General features: G+C 34.5%; 1 protein-coding gene across 1 annotated transcript in view; it reads left to right on the top strand.

Moving 5' to 3' along the window:
* Positions 1-3,723: 3,723 nt before the first annotated feature.
* The window catches only part of LOC113495008 (octopamine receptor beta-1R-like), a 32,647-nt gene continuing 15,979 nt past the window's right edge, over positions 3,724-20,391 (top strand). Inside the window, exon 1 of the mRNA XM_026873567.1 lies at positions 3,724-4,984. Coding sequence (XP_026729368.1) covers positions 4,203-4,984 — 782 coding nt within the window. The 5' untranslated portion in view covers positions 3,724-4,202. The remainder of the gene's footprint in view (positions 4,985-20,391) is intronic.

Genomic DNA, 20,391 nt, shown 5'->3' with positions numbered 1-20,391 from the left:
GTAGTTTTTTTACCTTACACCTTCCTACCTACCTACTATAGTACCTGGTTATAATATTTACTGTTCATTCGATTAGGGGTAGGCAGGGTAGGAAATGAAAAAAAAAGTCTGATAGTTTCGTACTAAAATATTTCACTCACTTTTCTTGTTCATCTTTTTAGGAGTCCATACCCTAAAGGTTAAAATGAAAACCTTACGGCGACCCGTCATCAGGCTGTATAGCTGAATCGTTATAGCTATTTTAGTTTTACTTTTTCAGTTCTCCTCTTTACTTTTGCTGCTTGAACATAAAATACTTAAACCAAAGAAAAAGGTAAACCCAAAAAATCCTACTACTATTATAAAGGCGAAAGTTTGTAAGTATGGATGTATGGATGTTTGTTACTCTTTCACGTAAAAACTACTGAATGGATTTGAATGAAACTTTACCACAATATAGCTTATACATCAGAATAACACATAGGCTACAATTTTTGAGGTTTCTAATGTGAGGTCGTAAAAAAACTTATTTTTTGCGTTACATTGCAAACGCTGACTGAATCTTACAAGATAGATAGAAGGCAGGTATAAATTATAACTTATATCTTCTAACCACGCGGACGAAGTCGCGGGCAACAGCTAGTTTGATATATTTTAATCATTTTTTTCTAACGTATGTTAGAAAAAATTGGTCAATCCATGTTCAAAATGAGTTCAACCGAGGATCAAGTCTAGATACATTAACGACTTAAACATATTATGTAAATGGAATAGTGCATTTCAAAGCAGTTCAACCAGCATAGTCTAAATCCTTAATAAACTTCTCTTCTGATTGGACTTACAAAATGAACCATATAAAGACCACAAAAATAATGTATAGAAAGACTTCTTAAAAATAAACTTCTGTATTCAAAAGTCCAGTTAATCAGTAAAAAATACCTTGTCCCTGTCCAAAGAGGTTCGAACAAAATAAAACTTAAAGCTACAACGTTCTTTAACTTTGTTCCTCCGAAGCAATGTTTAAATCACTTTTTTAACTCACGCAGTTAAAAAGAAACTTCATAGAAACAGGATATTTTCTTTTAAATTTTTCAGCGTCTAGTATTCTGACTTTGTTTATTATTTTAATGGGTATCCAAAGTGACTTTATTGTTGGATACACTTTGTTTTTGTTGAAAGTATTTACTGTAGAAACGAGAAAAATATCTAACTTTGTAGAAAAGTCATTTGTAAGCGCTGGAGATGGTAGGAATCGCTGTACTGTACGAATTTATATTTGGTGTCCTTGATCAAAGGGTAAGATTGGAACCTTACTAATAGGGCCTCGCTGTCTGTCCATGCATCTGTTATCAGACTTTATCTCATGGAAAGTGCCAAGTGGAGACTTAAAATTTTCAGGAAGTGTTGTCTGAAATCGATGTCCATTTTTCTTTCTCATATTTGTAGAAAACCCTTGATCTTAGCTGGACACTCGTCAATTGACACGTGGCATTTAAATAGCCGAATGGTAGGTCTCCACGCCAGGGCAACAGAAAAATATATTCTGTGAAAATGTCTACTTTATAGCTATCGCAACAAACGGACAAAAAGACGGACAGACCATTCCGTTAAAAAAAATTACACTGAAAACTGTCGCACAATCTAATTTCAACTCTATGAAGCTCTAGCATCGCGCACTCGTATACCTATCTAAATAATTCTCACAGTACATCCAGATTTTAATACCAGTTTCAAATATAAATCTCTCCTTCCATGACGTAACTACCAAGATACTAGCTTTCACTGTAATACAAACGTAAGTGACTGCATTCGTCTGAAGGAAATTGCTGTATTTTCCCCCAAGCTATCTGAACACCTACCATGACATCTTAACGTAATATAATTGCTGTTGAGGAAAAGAGATGGCGCTATATGCTGTGTAGTGCGCTGTCCCGCTTCCTCATACCCAACTGTACTTTGAGATGTGGTGGTAAGATTTTTCCTTTGGTAAAGTACGCCTTTCCAAGTTCTAAGCAAATGAGGTTGCATTAAATTGTACTGCGTCTCAAAAGATATACTTTATGTGGATAATGATGGAACTTGGATTTTTAATATAAGATGCGAAGTCGTTTGCTTTTGCAGAAAGTATTTTATAAGTACCGGATGTATAAGAATCTTTGGGAATATTTTTAGTTTGAATGCATCTTTCTGAGTGATATTTGTCTGTGTTGTGATATAAATTTTTTTTTCGTAGTGTTTTCAGTTCATTGTATTTTAAGGTTTACTGTCCTGTTATGCAAAATACCTTGGTGTTTACCAGGGGAATAGATTATTTTATCTCGTTCCGATATTTTATTTTTATCTTCAAACAACTGTTTTCCCATTTCTTGAAAGTTATGAAACGTTACCAGACGGCGTTGTTTAGTCAAAATTGCTGGGTAACCATCAAAAACCTTTACCATGTTTTCCAAAATAAAAAAAAACACCTAAATATTTAACCGGATTTTTATCCCAAGGCTGACCATATTTAGAACAATGACCAACATCCCGAGTATACATAAACCATGTTTTATTTGGTTATCAGAACTCGGTAATGCCTACATTTATGTTTCATAATCTTCGTAAAGCTTTGACAAAAGGTTGGATGTAGGTGGTTAAGGCTGCGGTTTTAGTGACCGAGAGGAAGCTAACCGCTAGTTTTTTTCGGTATATTTTCGGCAGATTTTTTATAAAGTCTCTTGCTGATTCTTCTCAAAAGGAATATTCTTTCGAACCCGTGCAACTAGAGTCATTACTATAACGCTTTAAAAGTGCCTGGAAAACCTATTTAAAAAAAATAAATTTTGATTTTTTGGTTTGGAAGAAAACACGGTCCGGAAAATAATTTGAATTGCAGATCAAGCATCGTGTTGTGTGGTGGTGAGCAATTCCCGTTCCCTTTGTATATTGAATGCCGCCTTTGAAATAAAGGGATAATACAGGCTGATGTTATAATTTAACTCTATATTTTATGACAAGGAGTTCAGCCTCCTTATATTGACCCAAACCTACTACAAGTTGCGTAAAATGGTACTAATAGGCATCTATTACTACTTCATCATGCATGGTTAATTTTTATAATTGACCAGCCTCTCCCTCACGAGATAAGAAAAGAAAATAGACAAACGGACATTGAATTGATTTAACAAGAATTCTTTCTCTATCTAAGAGGTACGACCGTAAAAGTACAAAAAAATACGATTAAAACGCCACGCTAAAAGTCCTTCACCCAACCACAGACAGACAGCTGTAGACGATTTTTTAAATCCGTTACTCTGCAAACATTTGCGGCTCGTATTTTAGCGTCACAAGCCGTTTACATATTCATGAGTGACACTGTTATTTCGACTTTATTGTTTAATTAACAAGCTTCAAAATTGTATGTCACATGTAGTACGTTTTAATCAAAATTTTATGTACGTCGCGCCGTTTCATTCCCTGATGGGTGGATTGTGAAGTTTGTTTTGTATTTTTGTAATGTGATATTTTTATGTGTATGATAGAGTCGAAAATACATAAAATTTTGTAATTTTCTGATTGAACTCTGAAAATCTGCAATGATAAGTGGTCTTACCATAAATATTGGCATCGTGGGAACCGTTCGGTTGAACTAAGTGAGCGTGACTGTAAATATGCCTCCAGCGACTATTTGCTCCATATAACTACTAATACTACTACTAACTGTGTGTTTTACCCTCGACTGAAAATCCCACACAAGAAAAACTCTAGGTACTTGAACTGGTCTTAAATATACCTCAAATATATTTTCTTATTCCTATTTATATTTATTTTCTATTCATCGAGAACAAAGGACATCCATTTACCATTACGATAGCAAACAAAACTTGGTACTCGACCGAGAAAATCGTATTTGGAAAAACTTCGTCTGACATTTATAGAAGACGGAAAGACTTTATTTTTCTCACATCTAAGCGTCTTACAATCAAAAGTAATGCTACAGTTCTTTTCAAAAGAAAACACGGATTTCCCTTTGATAAAAAAACACGTGTACTAGGTAACTGTTTGATGTCAAAACGGCACCTAAAAGTCTAACAATAATCCCTTTCGAAAGCTCCCCTGAACATTTTGTGAACACAAAAGAAATTTAACTTTCCTTTTTTCAGGTATCGACGATGGAAATCGGCCCGGAATCACACTTCGACGCCCTCATGCTAACAGTTAATACGACTTGAAAAATGTGAAACATGAAACTTGAAATCGTTTTGGAAGCCGATAATTTTACTTTGGACTTCAGCGACTTGTCGACTTCAATGTACCTAACGGACTTGTATGTTAACAAGAGTATAGAGGTGAACGAAACCACTAATGACTTGGTGTACTCCAACCAATTTGAAGACGATCCGCTAATAGTCTTCTTAGTGGTGTTAAAATGTGTGATCATGCTATTCATAATTTTGGCGGCGATTTTCGGAAACTTGCTCGTTATAGTTTCCGTAATGAGACACAGAAAGTTACGAGTCATCACAAACTATTTCGTCGTGTCTTTAGCCCTGGCTGACATGCTCGTCGCTATCTGGGCGATGTGTTTCAACTTTAGCGTAGAAATAACGAACGGAGAATGGCTCTTCGGCTACTTCATGTGTGATGTTTGGAACTCCTTGGACGTGTATTTTTCTTCTGCGTCCATTCTCCATCTATGCTGTATCAGTGTGGATAGGTACTACGCTATCGTTCAGCCTCTCGACTACCCTTTGATCATGACGACTGCGAAGCTTGGGATCATGCTGGCCGTAGTCTGGTGCAGTCCTGCTTTGGTCTCCTTCCTCCCGATCTTTATGGGCTGGTACACGACCGAAGACCACCTGAACTTTAGGAAGCGTTTCCCAAATGTGTGCAGTTTTACTGTGAACAAAGTGTACGCAGTGATCTCAAGTAGTGTTAGTTTTTGGATCCCTGGAGTCATCATGCTGTATATGTACTACAGGATTTATATGGAGGCTGATCGACAAGAGAGGATGTTATACAGGTATGTACTCTATTAATTTTTTTTAACTTTGCTATAATTGTTTATATTTTGAGATGTTATGTGACATACTTATCTTTTCCAATTAAAGTCGAGTCGAAATTAAACGGAGAGGTAACACAACGACAATTACGTTAATTATATTCGGCTATTTTGTAATTATTCCAGTCGAATTATCATTTTGGCCGATGTTGAAATTACGTCCTTACACAACCCTCTTAGTAAGAGAAGGTTTTAGCACATTAGCTCACTACGTATTGCCTTTTCAGATTCCATTGGTGTCTTAGATTAGTTAAAAAAGTACATACCTACATATAACTTTAAAATATTGTTTCTTTGCATGCATTTGGATCGCATCTGCACCTCAACTCCATGCGTAGAATCGCAAGGGCAGAAATTTATCTCTCAAAAGATTTATAAATGTCAACTATTATAAAAGTCATAAAGACTCGCGAACGTATGATGTAATATTGAATTCAAATTCTCGGAAACGTTTTATTGATATATGCAACACGTGAAACGTTATCATAAATCTTAGATAGCGTAATATAATATTGACAAAGTGTTACAGTTCAAGTGTACACGATGTTTAAGTGTGCACATATTTACACAAATACGTTGAGATTTATGGAGTATTATTGTATTTGAGAGAGACTTTAAGTACTTTGAATTATGGGCCCATATTCAATAAAACATTGATTACAATGTATGTACTTCCTCGAAACGAAGGTATGAAAATAAAATATTGGGGGAGGCCTATGTCCAGCAGTGGACTACTAAAGGCTGATGGTGATGATGATGATGATGAAAATAAATGAGATAAAAATAACGACATACCTATATCCGTTTATTCAAGTTTGGCTTCAAAGTATTTGGACTTTTTGAACTGCTATAAAAAAAAAGATTTGTTTTTAAGAAAAAATCGGTACCCTTGTAAGTACAAGATATTTTGTAGCTCTATGTTATTCCACAATGTTGTGTTTACCAAAATTATTAAATAAAAAAATAGACGAAGCACCGCAACAATTCATGGTTTAATAAATGCCTTTATTGTCAACAACAAACGGCATAATGAGAAAAGTTATTCTTTTCATGCACAAACATGATCTGAATCACTTAAAATTCTTTATAAGTGGTGAATTATTCTTATATAGAGCACTTAGTGTCGATATAACCTTTTCTGTTCGGCAACAGGCGGTCTCTGGAGAATCGCTATCTTTTCAAGCGAGCCCTCTGTAATTTAATTAATTCGGACTGAAGCCTAAAGACAGCTAATGAAGGTAGAGAAATGTAAATGTTTCTGTACATTGTGATATTAAAATCTTTTTGCTGTTTAAAAAAATATTAAATGATGTACTCTAAAAGTTACTACTGTAAAAGTTATTAAATGGAGTCCTGAACTGGACTTCGACTCGCGATCCCGCCGCGTCTGCTCATGATTAAGGACTCCGGTTGGGTCCGAAACTAGTCGGGCTACCCCGATAAATACGCGTGAGTAAACCGTTACATCATTTAATAATGAATCATTCTAACGACAGTTACTATCAAAGTTTAAAAAGTTAGCCTCTGATGTATAGCTATGAAAGTATAAAGATAGTTGCGTTAGTCTGGGGGTGTATTTTCCGACGTCTTTATACATACATTCTTGTTTGTTTGTATGTCGTTCTAGTTGGATTTTTGTAACTCAATTTTGAGGCAATTCCCAATAAGGTAACAGGCTGAAATTTTCAGGGTAGCTTTAAAACCGATGACAATGCAATTTACAACTATAAAAAGAGTTGGACCGATTTTGATAAAATTTTAATGGGGTAACATTTAAAAGGTCTTTTTTTAGATTTTTGAATCTGTTATTTATTTATCGTAACAATCGTTAAATAACGGTGATATTTGTTTTAGCAGGGCAAATTGGGTTCAAGTTTCACACTATGGGTTCGCACCTTAAAAATTATGACCTTTTCTAATTATTTCGTCGTCAACGAAAACCGTTTGACCTTGTAATGAATTGTTAATTTCCTATTCCAGGGACCGTTAATTATCCGTTTTTTCAGTTCCCTATACTTTATTTTTGTATAAATAATAATGGTAGTTGGCTCGATGCTTCTTTTTCCCTTTAGAAAGTTACGTGGTGACTGTTCATTATTATTATTTAACACCTAATTTTCTCCAATAAATTTCATTCCCGAAACACAGGTTTAAAACAAACCTAGTTCGGGTGGTCCCTATATTATCTTTAGACCATCCTTCTCGTATATTATTATGTTTTGGTGTAGATTAACTCAACTCCTATGATTATAACTATTAAGATATTTTTACTGGTTTTACATTTATTCGTACATGTACTAAGTAAAGTGAAATATGGTTTTAATAAAAAAAAAATATTTATTTTATTCTTGTGTCGCGGGATGACACAAACATTTAAGTCACATAAACAGAATTTGCATGAGTAGATCAAACCCGCAGTACCTACGCAGAGATCAAACCCGCCTCACGTTATGCACAGTGGGTTTGGCATGGTGACGTATACGACTGGGTTATCTGTGATTATTCCTGTCTATTTTTCATTGATCTTTTCCCTTTTCTGATCACATCTCTTCGTGTTCACGTCTAGTTTGCAACATCTTACCCCTCTCCAAAATGTTGAGTCTATCTAACTAACTTCAACCCTATCTATGACTGAGACAGTTAGCAGCGGAAGTTGGTTAATACTATCAGATTGACGAAGTATCAGTAAGTTATTTTCAAAAAGTAGTTTTTTTTTGGCAAGTGGTATTAAATTACCTGTTGTACAGTTATCTAAATGCTGTTGCTGTCTGTACAAGTCCAATAATCATTTTTCAGATGTCGAAAACTAGGTCAATAGGAATCGTATTTACCAACTTTACCGAATGAATACTTAATTCCCTAATCTAACGGTACTTAATCACTTTCCAATTGATTCAATAATATAAGTGCTATCAATTTTCCGTTTAAATCGAATTGATACGTTCCATTGTTCTACATTTAAATTTCGTTTGTTGAAACAAAGAACGTTAGCTGTTCCATTTTCAAAAGTAAAGCAGTTTCGTTAATTAAACGAACGGTATGTTAATTTTGAAAATAGAATGTTTGGATCATGCAGTTTTCATTTTGTCGTTTTTCAGGTGATTAGCGTCATAAATTTTCGTTTTGTGGCGTGTTTTTTGAAACTTAATTTTAGTTGAAATCTATCAAAAGAATAAATGAAGTTTGGTAATTTATTATATGCATAGCTCTAAAATTAGGGTTTTAAATGAATTAAGGGAATAATTAAGAGTCTTATAAAAGGACTCCTAACAGCTTCTAAATAAATTGTTAGGACAAAAACCTCCTAATCCTTATTTAAAAAGTTAGATTATTTTTATTACGGCTCATTCAAAAATTTTGTCTGCCACAAAATATTAATCAAAAAGTTTATCTTCGTTGCCAGCTCAAAAAATAATTTTAATCTGTGGTTTTAATTATGGTTGATTTTCATTATGACAAATGAATACAAGTTCAACTCATTCCAAACTTTATCTTCATAATGAACTGCCAGACAAAATGTATCCCAGCTGTGTTTTTAAATTTATTTCATCCTTTTCCCTGTTTTTTTTTTTTGGGGAACCTGAAAGCTGAAAATGCTTTTGTTGAATGTTTTTTTTCTGCTGAGATAATTTTACCCACGGTGCTGGTGATATCTGACGAACTTTAATTTGGTGTATCAACAGTGGCACAAAAAAAATCACAACCTAAGATACGACCTCCGCGATCCTCGCGACACAAGGATTAAATTCCTTACTGCGGGAGTCGTTTTTTTAAGAAAAAAGGAAATTCTACTTCCTAAAATCGCTTCCTTATATACAGCAGTCGAAGCCAGAAGTTTTATTAGGTCCTTAAATGCATCTTTATCTTACAACTACTCTAGAAAGCTTAGAACTAAATACCGATAGTAAACCAAAAGATGTAGCACACACACTGCAGGCCAAGATAATGTTGATGAATAATTTGTCAGCTTAACGCTCGAAAAATTGTTACTCTACATGTTACACTATACACGCTCTGGAGACTTAAATATTTGAGCATGGCTGTCATGAGTTCCACTCCCAACTAAAAATCAACTTCACTGTTTTCTCATAAATAATTTGACAAAATACAATGAGAATCATTAAAAATCTAACCAAATAAAAATGTACACCATTAAAAGCTTACGCTGCTCCAAGGGATAAAATGCGTAATATTTTTACATTTAAGCTTTAATTGAAAACTCGCAGTGCGGTGTCCCAAAAATAGCACCTTAAAAATAAATGACCCGGTTCTAAAGGTTGTGACCCACATTGATGGATACCACTTAATGTTCTGAGCCGTTAAATAATGCTGTTACATATCTGGTGAAAGAGGAACTTCGGAAAAGTTGGAAGAAGTTTTAAGTGTAAGGTGATAAAAACTGGACAAAGTGAGTTCAGGAAGTGTGCTAGGAGTATGTAATAATAATATGGTTTTTGATTATAATGGCTGTTTTGTTGGTGTAGTGACAAGTGGAAGTGAGTGCAATACAGGAGTTCGTGAGTTCGTATTCCACCCGGGGCAATGTTTGTGTGATGAGCAGGATCGTTTGTTCTGTGTCTGGGTGTATTTTATTCATATTATTTATGTATTTATAATTATATAAGTATGTTTAACAGTAGCCTGGTGGCATAATATGCGCTTTCCTTATTTTGAAGCTAGATGGCATTGTGTGGAAGTTGTGGAATGTTATATAATTATAATGGAGATAAATAAAGAAAAATGTATTTGCTATATAGTTGTCACCACTTGAGAAGTTCCGTTGGATATATTTGCATACTTATATCTGACAGCGCTTCAGACAGCAAATTATTATTTTTCTCCGAGTCCTTGTGCATGTGACTTGAATGTTTGTGTCACCCCCCCCCCCCTCCCCCTCCAACGACACAAGGTCTAAATTCGTTAGTATGGAAGTCTTACAACATAATCATGATATTGATAACACACCCCAAAAACCTTCCATGTCCGAAACGCTTATGTCTTAAACGAACATAATTTATAGAAGTCTAATATCCTGTATTGAGGGCCAAATTAACATTTATTGAGCTATCAGTAAAAATAAACTGCTCTATTATTTATTTGGGTTAAATGATGGGAAGGCTAATCAAATATTAAAGGACGAGGGGAAATAGAAAAGGTAATTCAATGGTTAGAGCTCCTTTTCGTGATATATTTCGATATTGTTTTTACCTGTTACAGTAAATTGGCGATTTTGGTCGTATTTTATCAATATTGGTAACTTACTGTAATGTGAACTATATAAAATTACTTAATTCTTGTGCCTATGCAGTTTAAGTCCACTTTGAGATATAATTTATTTAATTGTCCAAATAATATGTATTTCTTTTACCTTAATTCCACTTAAAATTAGGTAATAAATTGGTATGATACTTACACTCACAAAAATGCTTGCATTGTGCGGAGATTTGAGTACCTACTTACATTTACTTGATTTAAGTACTTAAATGTAATTTTAGCCGCTCTCCTCTCTCCTACTTTGCCGTGCCCGACAGGGTCCACGATTGTTACTCTTAAGTTTATTTTGTCAAGACCAAATGTATACATTGTGGAGTGTAAATAAAATATTGAGTATTTAACTTACAGCATGGCACGTGACTTACAGTCGCATAGCAAAAGTAGCTGTCTTGCTGTCCTCGTCATTGTATAATGTAGAAACATTTGTCTTAAAAGATACTTTAGAATGTTACTTACCTAAGTATCATATTGATCGCTATACTAATATAATGCAGTTGAAGATTTTATTTGAATAGTTGTTTTTTTAATGCGTTAATCTCAAGAACTGGTCTAATTTGAAATATACAACTTTGTGTATGTAGAAAGACTCAATTCATGTGAAGAGAACTTGCAAGGATTAGTACAAGTTCAGCCAGATAGATGGCGCTGGCCCAGTTTAATTGAACGCCCAGTTAGAACACCTGTGAAAATAGTTATTGGATGAAACTTTCCGAATGTTTAGGATGAGACTGGGTTTAGTGTAAAATGATTAGGTTGAACGACTCTAGGTTTGTTGCTATGACTTAAATGTGAGGTTTTAGCCGTTGAAAAAAAATTGGGAGTTGATACGGCTAGATCTTGACCGGCCTGTTGATCTAGTGGTTTGTGGCCCTGACTGATATACCGGAGGTTGTTCGGTTGTGGGTTCGGTTCCCACGTAGGACAAATGTTTGTATGATGAGCACGATCATTTGTTCTTTGTCTGGTTGTAATTTATTCATGTCATAAATGTATTTAAAAATACAATATATAAGCATGTTTATCAGTTTTCTAGTGCTATCACTAAAAAAGCTAATACTACTAAGAAAAAATGTGATTTTTTTGACACTAGATAGAGTTGTGTTAAAGTTGTGGAATAATAAATTGTTAATAGTTTGAAAGTCCAAAACCCAAAAAATTACCAAAAAACTTAAGAATAACTACGTTTCTATTCCTTCCCAAAAATGTCTCTATTCTACCCGCTTCATTGTCATCATAGTTATGACGTAAACGACCATCTCAAGGACTATTAGAATGAGGATTTGAATAAACAAACAAATAAACTCTTATTCTTTTACATCCAAACAATTTGATATTCAAATGAATGTTATTATTTTGTTTGTGTCGTAAATATCAAGGACTTCTGACAAATTTCTGAAAAAGTATTGCGTTACAAGTAGTTAGTGTACTCTGTTTTAACTGAGAACTAATATCTTTTAGAAGTATATTCTTTGGGTTCCGCATATAAAGGACAAAAACAGCAACCATTATCGCTAAGGAATCGTTGTCTGTTGGTCTATCACAAGACTGCGTTTAGTTAGTTGAAATGTAGTTCATTTGAAATTAAATTTGTTATTTTTAGCCTTTAGAAAAAAACAAATTTTGCATAACACGTGTCTTAAATTCACCTACGTATACATCTTTAGGCATACACATACAATTTACATATGATTTTTTTTTTTACCAATTCTTAGAACCCTATTTGAATATCAAACCATCACAAAGTTACAAAATTGATTGTAAGGAGGTTCCCCATCTGTATATGATTGAGACTTCTTATACAATGAAAATTGACTCCCTATTTGAAATGTAATTTTATCATTTGCGAAGATACGGTCTTGCCTGCACAAAGAACGTTAAAAAAGTCACTAGCGCAAGTGTTAGAGCGAGACGTAGCTACGCTTAATAGAGCGCCATCTCACTCCCACAACGATAACATTCCTCCATTATGAGCTCTTGGTACAGGTATCGGTATACGCTTATTTATCGGAAAATGACAAGGAGAAATACAACGTTTCGATGAAAATTCTGTTTAATATTCCCGATATTTGCGTGACAAGAAAATTTTTCGTTGAAAATGTAGTATTAAGTCCTCAAGTCAACAACTAAAGATTTAAGTTAGTGATAGACTGGTAAAGGTAGAGTAGGTGAAAATTTCACGTCTAGTGAGGCCTAAAACTTATATAACTTTTTTAAAGACATCTTTGAACGCCTCTAACAGATTCGACTGGCCTGTTGATCTAGTGGTTAATGGCCCAGATTGCTATATCGGAGGTCGTGGGTTTCTTCATTCCAATCCAGGCCAAATGATTGAGCATGATCATTTGTTCTGTCTTTAGGTGTAATTATATCTATATTATGTTTGTATTTGAAATATGTAAGTATGCTAACCAGTTGTCTAGTAAGTGAGTCAAGCTTTGCTTAGTTTGAGAAAAACTTAGTAGACATCTGCATCGACATAAGCTAGCTTTCAAAATAATTAATGAATCTAAACTGTTGCGAAATACTGAGACCCCTTCTTCGTTTCCTATCTTAGTACGGTGTGTATTATAATAGAGGTGGAAAATAAGAAAAAGTTCATCAATAACTCCAAAATTGACAGTAAATCAGTCATGTTAATTTTTGGGAAACCTTTTTTCGGTTTTCGTAAATTGACCATCCCAGTAGGTATATATCTTCATAGAGTAATCCTTATTTATGAGACCTTTAGCCAAGAAACAAGGTTTAGAAACCCTATTTGTATTCCCAGAAAATTGAATGGGAAGCCCATTAAAGCCATTATTAAAGTTCAACCGTCGGATAAGTAGGAGAGGATTTAATTTACATAGTATTACCTAAACATTTGCTCTTTGCGTCGATACCCCTCAAAATTGTGTTTTGAATGGTAAATTGAAAAAAACGTGCTCTGAATGAAAGGAGAGGCAGTAGTTGTATAGAAAAACATTTGGACAAACAGCATTTCTATAATCAGTAACTGCAGGACGGTATAGTTGAGTGGTTGATTTCATCGTGTCACAGTTTCGTTCTCCGCGTATGACAGGCATTTATGTGATCCACGAATGCTTGTCCTTGAGTCTGGGTGTCTTTGTGCATGTAACTTTAATCTTTGTGAAACCCAAGACACAAGGTTTAAATTATTTAATTGGGGAGTCGTATTTTTTAAATGAAATTTAGTATTCACATCGCACGTATGGTATACCGAAATGTCATTTCTAGTCTGTTTGACGCTAACGATTGTGGAAATGTCATTGGGCTAGGCGGACAGAAACAATTAATTTCATTAAAAGACGCTTGGAATTATCGAAAAAAGAAACATTTAAAATCACAGATGATATACTGTTTTACGGGAGATGCGCTTAAATAGGGCACATATTTTGTCATTATCGTCAAAATTCAATATCTAGTAGCCAACTTCATTGATAAATAAGAAATTTTAAAAGCCTCAACGTAATAACAATTGACATTTGATCTTTCTATTTCCCCTTCCGAGGAAGGCAATAGTTTCAACAGTATTTTTTCTGTATAAACGGTCACAAGCGTCCCAAAGGAGTACCAATTTGCAATCTGATTGCCAATGCCGCACCCAATTTCGTCGCCATTTACTAAAGAAAAATGTGCCCTTTGTTCAAGTTTTTCGAGTTCATAAAATACGTTTTTATGTATGAGAATTGTATTTCAAGTGTGGGAAAAGTGGATTCTAGTAACCATGTAAAATACTAAAAGGAAATCCAGTTTTTGTCATTGAATTTTATTAATACATCTCATTGTAATAAAATGTTATGTAACCTAAAAATTCTGTTCAAAATAATATTAGTTTTGACATTTTCAAACAGAGTTTACCAAACTTATACAATTTTAAATTATTATAGCCTAACCTTGACAAGACTCACAAATTCTCTCTCTGCAATCCAGGAAGTTAATCTAATATATCTTCAGTAGGTACCAAAAAGTTTGACTGCAAACAAACATCAACATTCGGGTACAAACGATCCCGTATCATCCTCATTGTCATATAAAAACATTCTGAAACTCTTCGCAACTGTGACGCTAGTTTAAATTTAATTTAATTTAAAAGTTCGACCCATATAACAAACTAAAATATTTGTAAAGAAGCTTATATCCAGATGAGAGTTCGTTATTTTGGGTTTAGTTAAAGTAGACCGGGTACTGTAACGGAAATAATGGTAGAAACCTACGTTTAGCAGTGGACAAGGTCATTCGTTGTTGAAAGTAGATGATTAGAACGCTTGTTCACTACGGGTACGTGGCGAATTCAAATATTTGTAATCCAGGTTTCCTAACGATTTTTACCTTCACCGCTTTTCTCGAGATGTCTTAGTATAATTAAGAATTAAAAAAACTAATAATTCAATACATATAACTATAAAAAATCACATTGCTGCTTTGCTTGCGTTTGGATCGAGTCTGCATCTCATCTATAAAAATCCATACAGCACGTGCTCTCACACCGTATACCTACTCAAATACCATGGATCACTTAAGCTAGGTGCGCCCTAGTGAAAACGATTAATTGTCTTTACGATTAACAAAATGAATCTGAAATAGTAAAAGGGTTAGGATGACAAAATATGTATATTCCACTTCCTAATCTTCCTAAAAAGTCTCTACACATACTGGTTTTGTTCCCTTTACTTTTCGATATCCAAATACATCAGTCCCCGAAACTGAATAATGTAACCACAACTACCCAACAACATTAACCTCTTAAGCAATTCACAATTCAATATAGCTCTGAGGTCAATATTGCAAATCGCTAAATCGCTTGAGATGTTTAATTACAGAAGCGGATTGAGTTAAACCTTACCGTAGTTGACTCAGCTGGCCCAACTATAATAATGTCTTGGAACTTCGGAACTTCGAGTGATATTAGCATGACGGGCTGTCGTAGATACTGGCAAGTGGCAGGTTGTTGCGAAATTTGCCAGACTTGTAGACGACGATGACTGTGTATGATGGGTTAAGAAGGAGTCTGAAATTAGGTGAATGAGTCAGTTAACTAAAATTTTTTTGTAATGCAGCTTTGGGAGAACCACTGTAATCAAAAAATAAGACCAGCTTTTAATTATCCTCAATGTTTTCAAAAGACATCCTCCCATATACAGAGTTTTGGAGCACTGGCCTAGGCAGGTTGGCGATTATAGACTGCAATATTTGATGCCATGAGGGTTTTTCTTCCCTAGTTATCAGGTAAAATAACAAAGAATTTCTCCATGCATTAAAATTCAAATATTGACTACAATACTGTGGTTCCAACACAAATGCTATCAGGCAAGTTCGTATTAAATGTTTCTAACAATTACTATAGAGTTTAGAATTCAAAGTTATGACGCTTCGATGCAAATAGTTTTCCAATAGCGTTCAAACCAGACTCTGTAGTTGCGAGCTTTGTTCTGATCTATAAATACAGTACAAACAGTGATCTATAAATACAGTATAAAATACAGTACAAACTATCAACACAAACAAGTTTGTTAGGTTTTAATAAAAAGATTAAAACCTAACAAACTTGTTTGTGTTGATAGTTTGTACTGTACTTTAAAGAGAATCCCCCATATTAGACTAATTTTACATATGGAGACTAATATTCTTTTTAACTAATGGCCTGTAACCAGTTCAGTTTATTTGAGCCTTAGTATTCTGCAGCTGAAAAACACTTTACTGAAAATAATTATTTTATTCTGCAATAGGGACTCTATTGATATTTTCAAGAAACCAGATTTTTGGGACGTTATCTCTTTTTTTAACTTTTTTTCCTTAAAACAGAAGTGCTCTAATGAATTATTTCTTGTATCGGTGATCTCACCACGGTTCACAAACATAAATACAAGCGTAAAGACGACAAGACAAGTGCACAAAACGCATTCAACCCGCGACATCTCGCATCGTAGGTAAGACTTGGTAGGTCTTCGAACACTCAGGTATCCGTCAGATCTTACTTAAAAAAACACTCTTACTTTCAAAATAATTAAATCTCAAGAGACTACCAAAGAATTTGCTAGCATTATACAAAAAAAGTTTACCGAAAGTAACCTTGCAACTTCCACTCAAACCATTCGTGACCTGACACTCCAAAATTTAAGATGTATCCCCAAACAAAAACATCAATTTAATTTAAGATAAGCCCAAAGCTAAAGCAGAGATTAGGGTCCTTGAAAATCTACTTGACAGGGAAAAGGTAATTTCTGAGTCACTATAATGGGATGAGTCAAGTGTGGGTCCAAGACTCGATGGAGAAAATTTGATTTGTTTTTGTTTTTAAAGGCATTGTGATGAGGAAAAATCTGCTTTAAGGATGTTTTGGAGTGCTTAGAGATAGACTGGTTTTGATGTTAATGGGATTCATGTTTATTTAGATAATATCAGCTGTATGTTATCAAGGGCAATTTCATTTGATAGGGACTCAAAAAATTCATGGTCTATTAGCTACCTATTTTTTTATATTACGTTTGATAATAATATCATTAGAAGTGTAGCAATCATATTACAAATCTCCCACAGACAATGGCCGCTGTTTTGCTTTTACAAAGTGCTCTAGAAAATATATATATATTTTCTATAGTATCTTTGTTCAGCACAAAACGATGGGGAAACTTTTTTTTCTCCAAAGGAACTGTAAGTACTCTATTTCTGTATATAAATATCCATGTAACTAAGTTAGACACTAGGTACCTAGGTACGTAGGACGTAACTAGGTTACTTCAGACATTTATACAATTTATAAACGTCCCAATTTTAACAATGGTAGCTCAAATTGCTTCCGCAGGTAATTAGCGCTATTCAAATATTCTCCCAGATTTTAGGGAATCAATTTTACGATTGTCGATTGAATCCGATTGGCCTCAATAACTACGTCTTAGTTATTCAAGACGACAATACTGCCAGTCTGACTTTTAGAGAACATTTGCAAGTTAAAGTCAGTACTTAGGAGGAAGCAAAATAAATGTGAAAAGATCTCATGAATCATTCACTTGTAGCTTAATTCTCTGACAGAAAAACGAAACAAATGAATTTATTTACAACAAAGGGATTGACAGTACTCAAAAATAAGTAAATAGGATATAAAGCTCGAATGACGGACAGCACCACCCTATATAGCATCGCTCATCAGCGGGTGGAAATCAAACCCACGACCTCCGGTATAGCAGTCAGGGTCACTAACCACTAGACCAACAGGCCAGTCAAAAAACATAAAACTCCTTCTCATGTTGCCTCCTTTTTCTTTCTAAAACATGAACCAAATTCTGATAAAAGTCGTTCACGAAATATACGATACGAAAATGGCGCAATACGCCTCTGAATGTTTTATCATTGTTAGCTGATAATTAATTCAAACAATCCTCTTTTACCCCCATAAAACGGCTGTAGAAAGTTTATGAGCTCGAAGTACTTACGGTTCGTGAGGTATCTACTGAGTGTAGGTAACTCTTGAGGATGAGGTCCGGTTAAATATTGAGCTGTTCAATCGTTAAACTAACATAGGTTAGGATAGTATATATATGTAGCATAGTTTCGAAAGGGATGATTGACAATTTTGCGAAGGATGCTTGGTATTTGACAAAAAAAACTGTTTAGTCGGACAGACCTCCAAAAACCATTGGATAATGGATAGGTATTTTTGTTAACAAAAAATCAAAGGGATGAAGTGACTTAAAATCTCGTGTGACGTCACTTACCAGTACGCTTTTTACTAGCATGTTATGTTTTTAGCCACTTATCCATACATTTCATCACCTTAACTGCTTTTAATCTTGCTAACTTTTTAATGATGTGATGAAATGAAAAACTCGTGTTAAATAATGAGAAACGTTTCTGATACACTGCTGGGGTACCCAGGGTACTAGGATATTTGACTGAAACAATCAAATTGACTGGCCTGTCGGTCTAGTGGTTAGTGACCCTGACTGCTATACCGGAGGTCGTGGGTTCGATTCCCACCCAGGACAAATGTTTGTGTGATGAGCACGATCATTTGTTCTGTGTCTGGGTTAAATATAGTAATTTATCTATAATATGTATGTATTTAGAACTAAATAAGTATGTTTATCAGTTGTCTAGCTCTCATAACACAAGCTCTGCTTAATTTGAGACTAGATGGCGTTGTGTGAACATTGTCCAACATTAAAAAAAAAAAAAAAATTGTCTCAGTCACACACATTGCCAATGATAGGTTAGATTTCTTCTAGACAGACGGACAGACAGCGGTACCTTATTAGTAGGCTTTTACTTATTTTACCCCTTACTAAACCCTAAGAACGTATCTTAACTGCTATCATTTTAAAACCAGCTCCCATTCAACCATTCGCTCTAAGAAAGTACCTACCAAAAAGTATTGTCATTGAAAACCTTTTAATTAAATTTCGAATTTGCTTATCTATCAATGGACCGTAACTTTTGTGATGGGAGACAATGGAGGTTCTATTCATTGCCTTGTTCCAAGATATACATAAATTATTTGGGCCTTTTCTGGAGTGCTGTCTGCCTTGCGAAGGCTTTAAATTTCCATTTATTGTGTATGTTTAGTATTACGTTACGATGTCTTAAGAGGCTTTTGAGGTATATTTCGGGTCCATTTTGTTGAAATCTTCTTGGTAGGGTATTTATTGATGGGTTGACTCGTTTTGGGATGAGAACTCTCTAATATAACGTATTTAAAGATGGTTTCGATTGATAATTACGAAGAGTTTGATCATGAAAATTAAGATTGTTTTCAAATGTTTTGCACCAAGTATGTTGTAATGTTTTTATGCCCATTCCGAATATATAGGGCCAATATTTTTAGGGTTCCGTAACCAGAAACCAAAAACTAAAAAATATTATTGAGGTCCCATCTTTACACACATATGTACATAATAAAGATCAAGGTTAACCAACGGTTGTTCTGGTTATTTTGAAGGCGAGTACTGATACTCACAAAATACAACGTTACCACATTTTGAAAGAGACTTAATATTTAGAAATAATAGAGATAGTATTAGCTTAATATTTGACAAATCCTGAATGAAAACAAATATACCAAATTATAACGCGAAAACTATAATCCGCTTGTCGCAGTAAATCTGTTTGAAAGAGATTTGCGAGAAATAAAATGATATTATAGCAATGCTAAAAGCCTTCGTGATATCGCTGCGGGCACATTCGCTCATATTAAACTCAGTACAGTCAGCAAAAAAGACCTTTCTGCTATAAAATGTATTCATTGTGAAGACAATTAAAAACTATTATAAATTGGACCATTGAAACTAATTAGCTAAATTAAAAGAAGTCTGCAAAAAGCGTCCTTTAAACAAATTTTATGGATGTTTTTAAGCATTTTTGGGAGTTCGTGAAAATTGGTGCGCTCATCGCCTTTTGCTGCTGTCCGTACAACGGGATTCAAACGTATCTATGTAATCACTTTAAACCTACATGTTTCAACCTTCGCCTATATTTTGACCTAAATACCCAAATGCACATATATGTACGTTGCCGGTGTATGAAATTTTGTTTAGTCATAGGTTTGCTGTATGGGGATTTTGAAAAAAATATGAATTTGAATGACTGCGTCGATAGCCAAGTGGTTATCACGCCAAACTCATTGTGCGTGACGTGTCGCTGGTTGGATCAACGCGTAGGACAAGCATTTGTGTGAACCACGAACGCTTGCTCAGAGTATAGGTGCTTTATGCACGTAACTTGAATGTTTGTGTCACCCCGATGACAAAGATTAAATTGCTAACAGCGGGTGCCGTTTATAAAAAAGTAACAATAGAAATCAGAATAAAAATCTAACATGATTACAATTCTCAAACACTTACATAATTAAATTATGTTTTAGACAAGCACTTAAACACTTAGCTTAATAGTGTTAAATATTGTTTTTAAAATAAACCGTAACGTTCTTAAGAAAACGGCCAGTATTTTCACAATTCGTTCCCAAAAACTTTAAAAGCCGTCAACTTCATTTCGACTTTATTAATCCATCAACTGAACGTCTTTATTCATTTAATAATAGAATAGTTTGAAGTTTTCTTCGTCCGAGGAATTTTGAGAGTTGTCTATACTGTCTTTGTCTCTGC

The sequence above is a fragment of the Trichoplusia ni genome, chromosome 6, assembly GCF_003590095.1.
Source record: "Trichoplusia ni isolate ovarian cell line Hi5 chromosome 6, tn1, whole genome shotgun sequence".
Taxonomy (NCBI): domain Eukaryota; kingdom Metazoa; phylum Arthropoda; class Insecta; order Lepidoptera; family Noctuidae; genus Trichoplusia; species Trichoplusia ni.
Note: the sequence above shows the minus strand (reverse complement) of the source record. Positions and strands in the feature narration are given on the sequence as shown.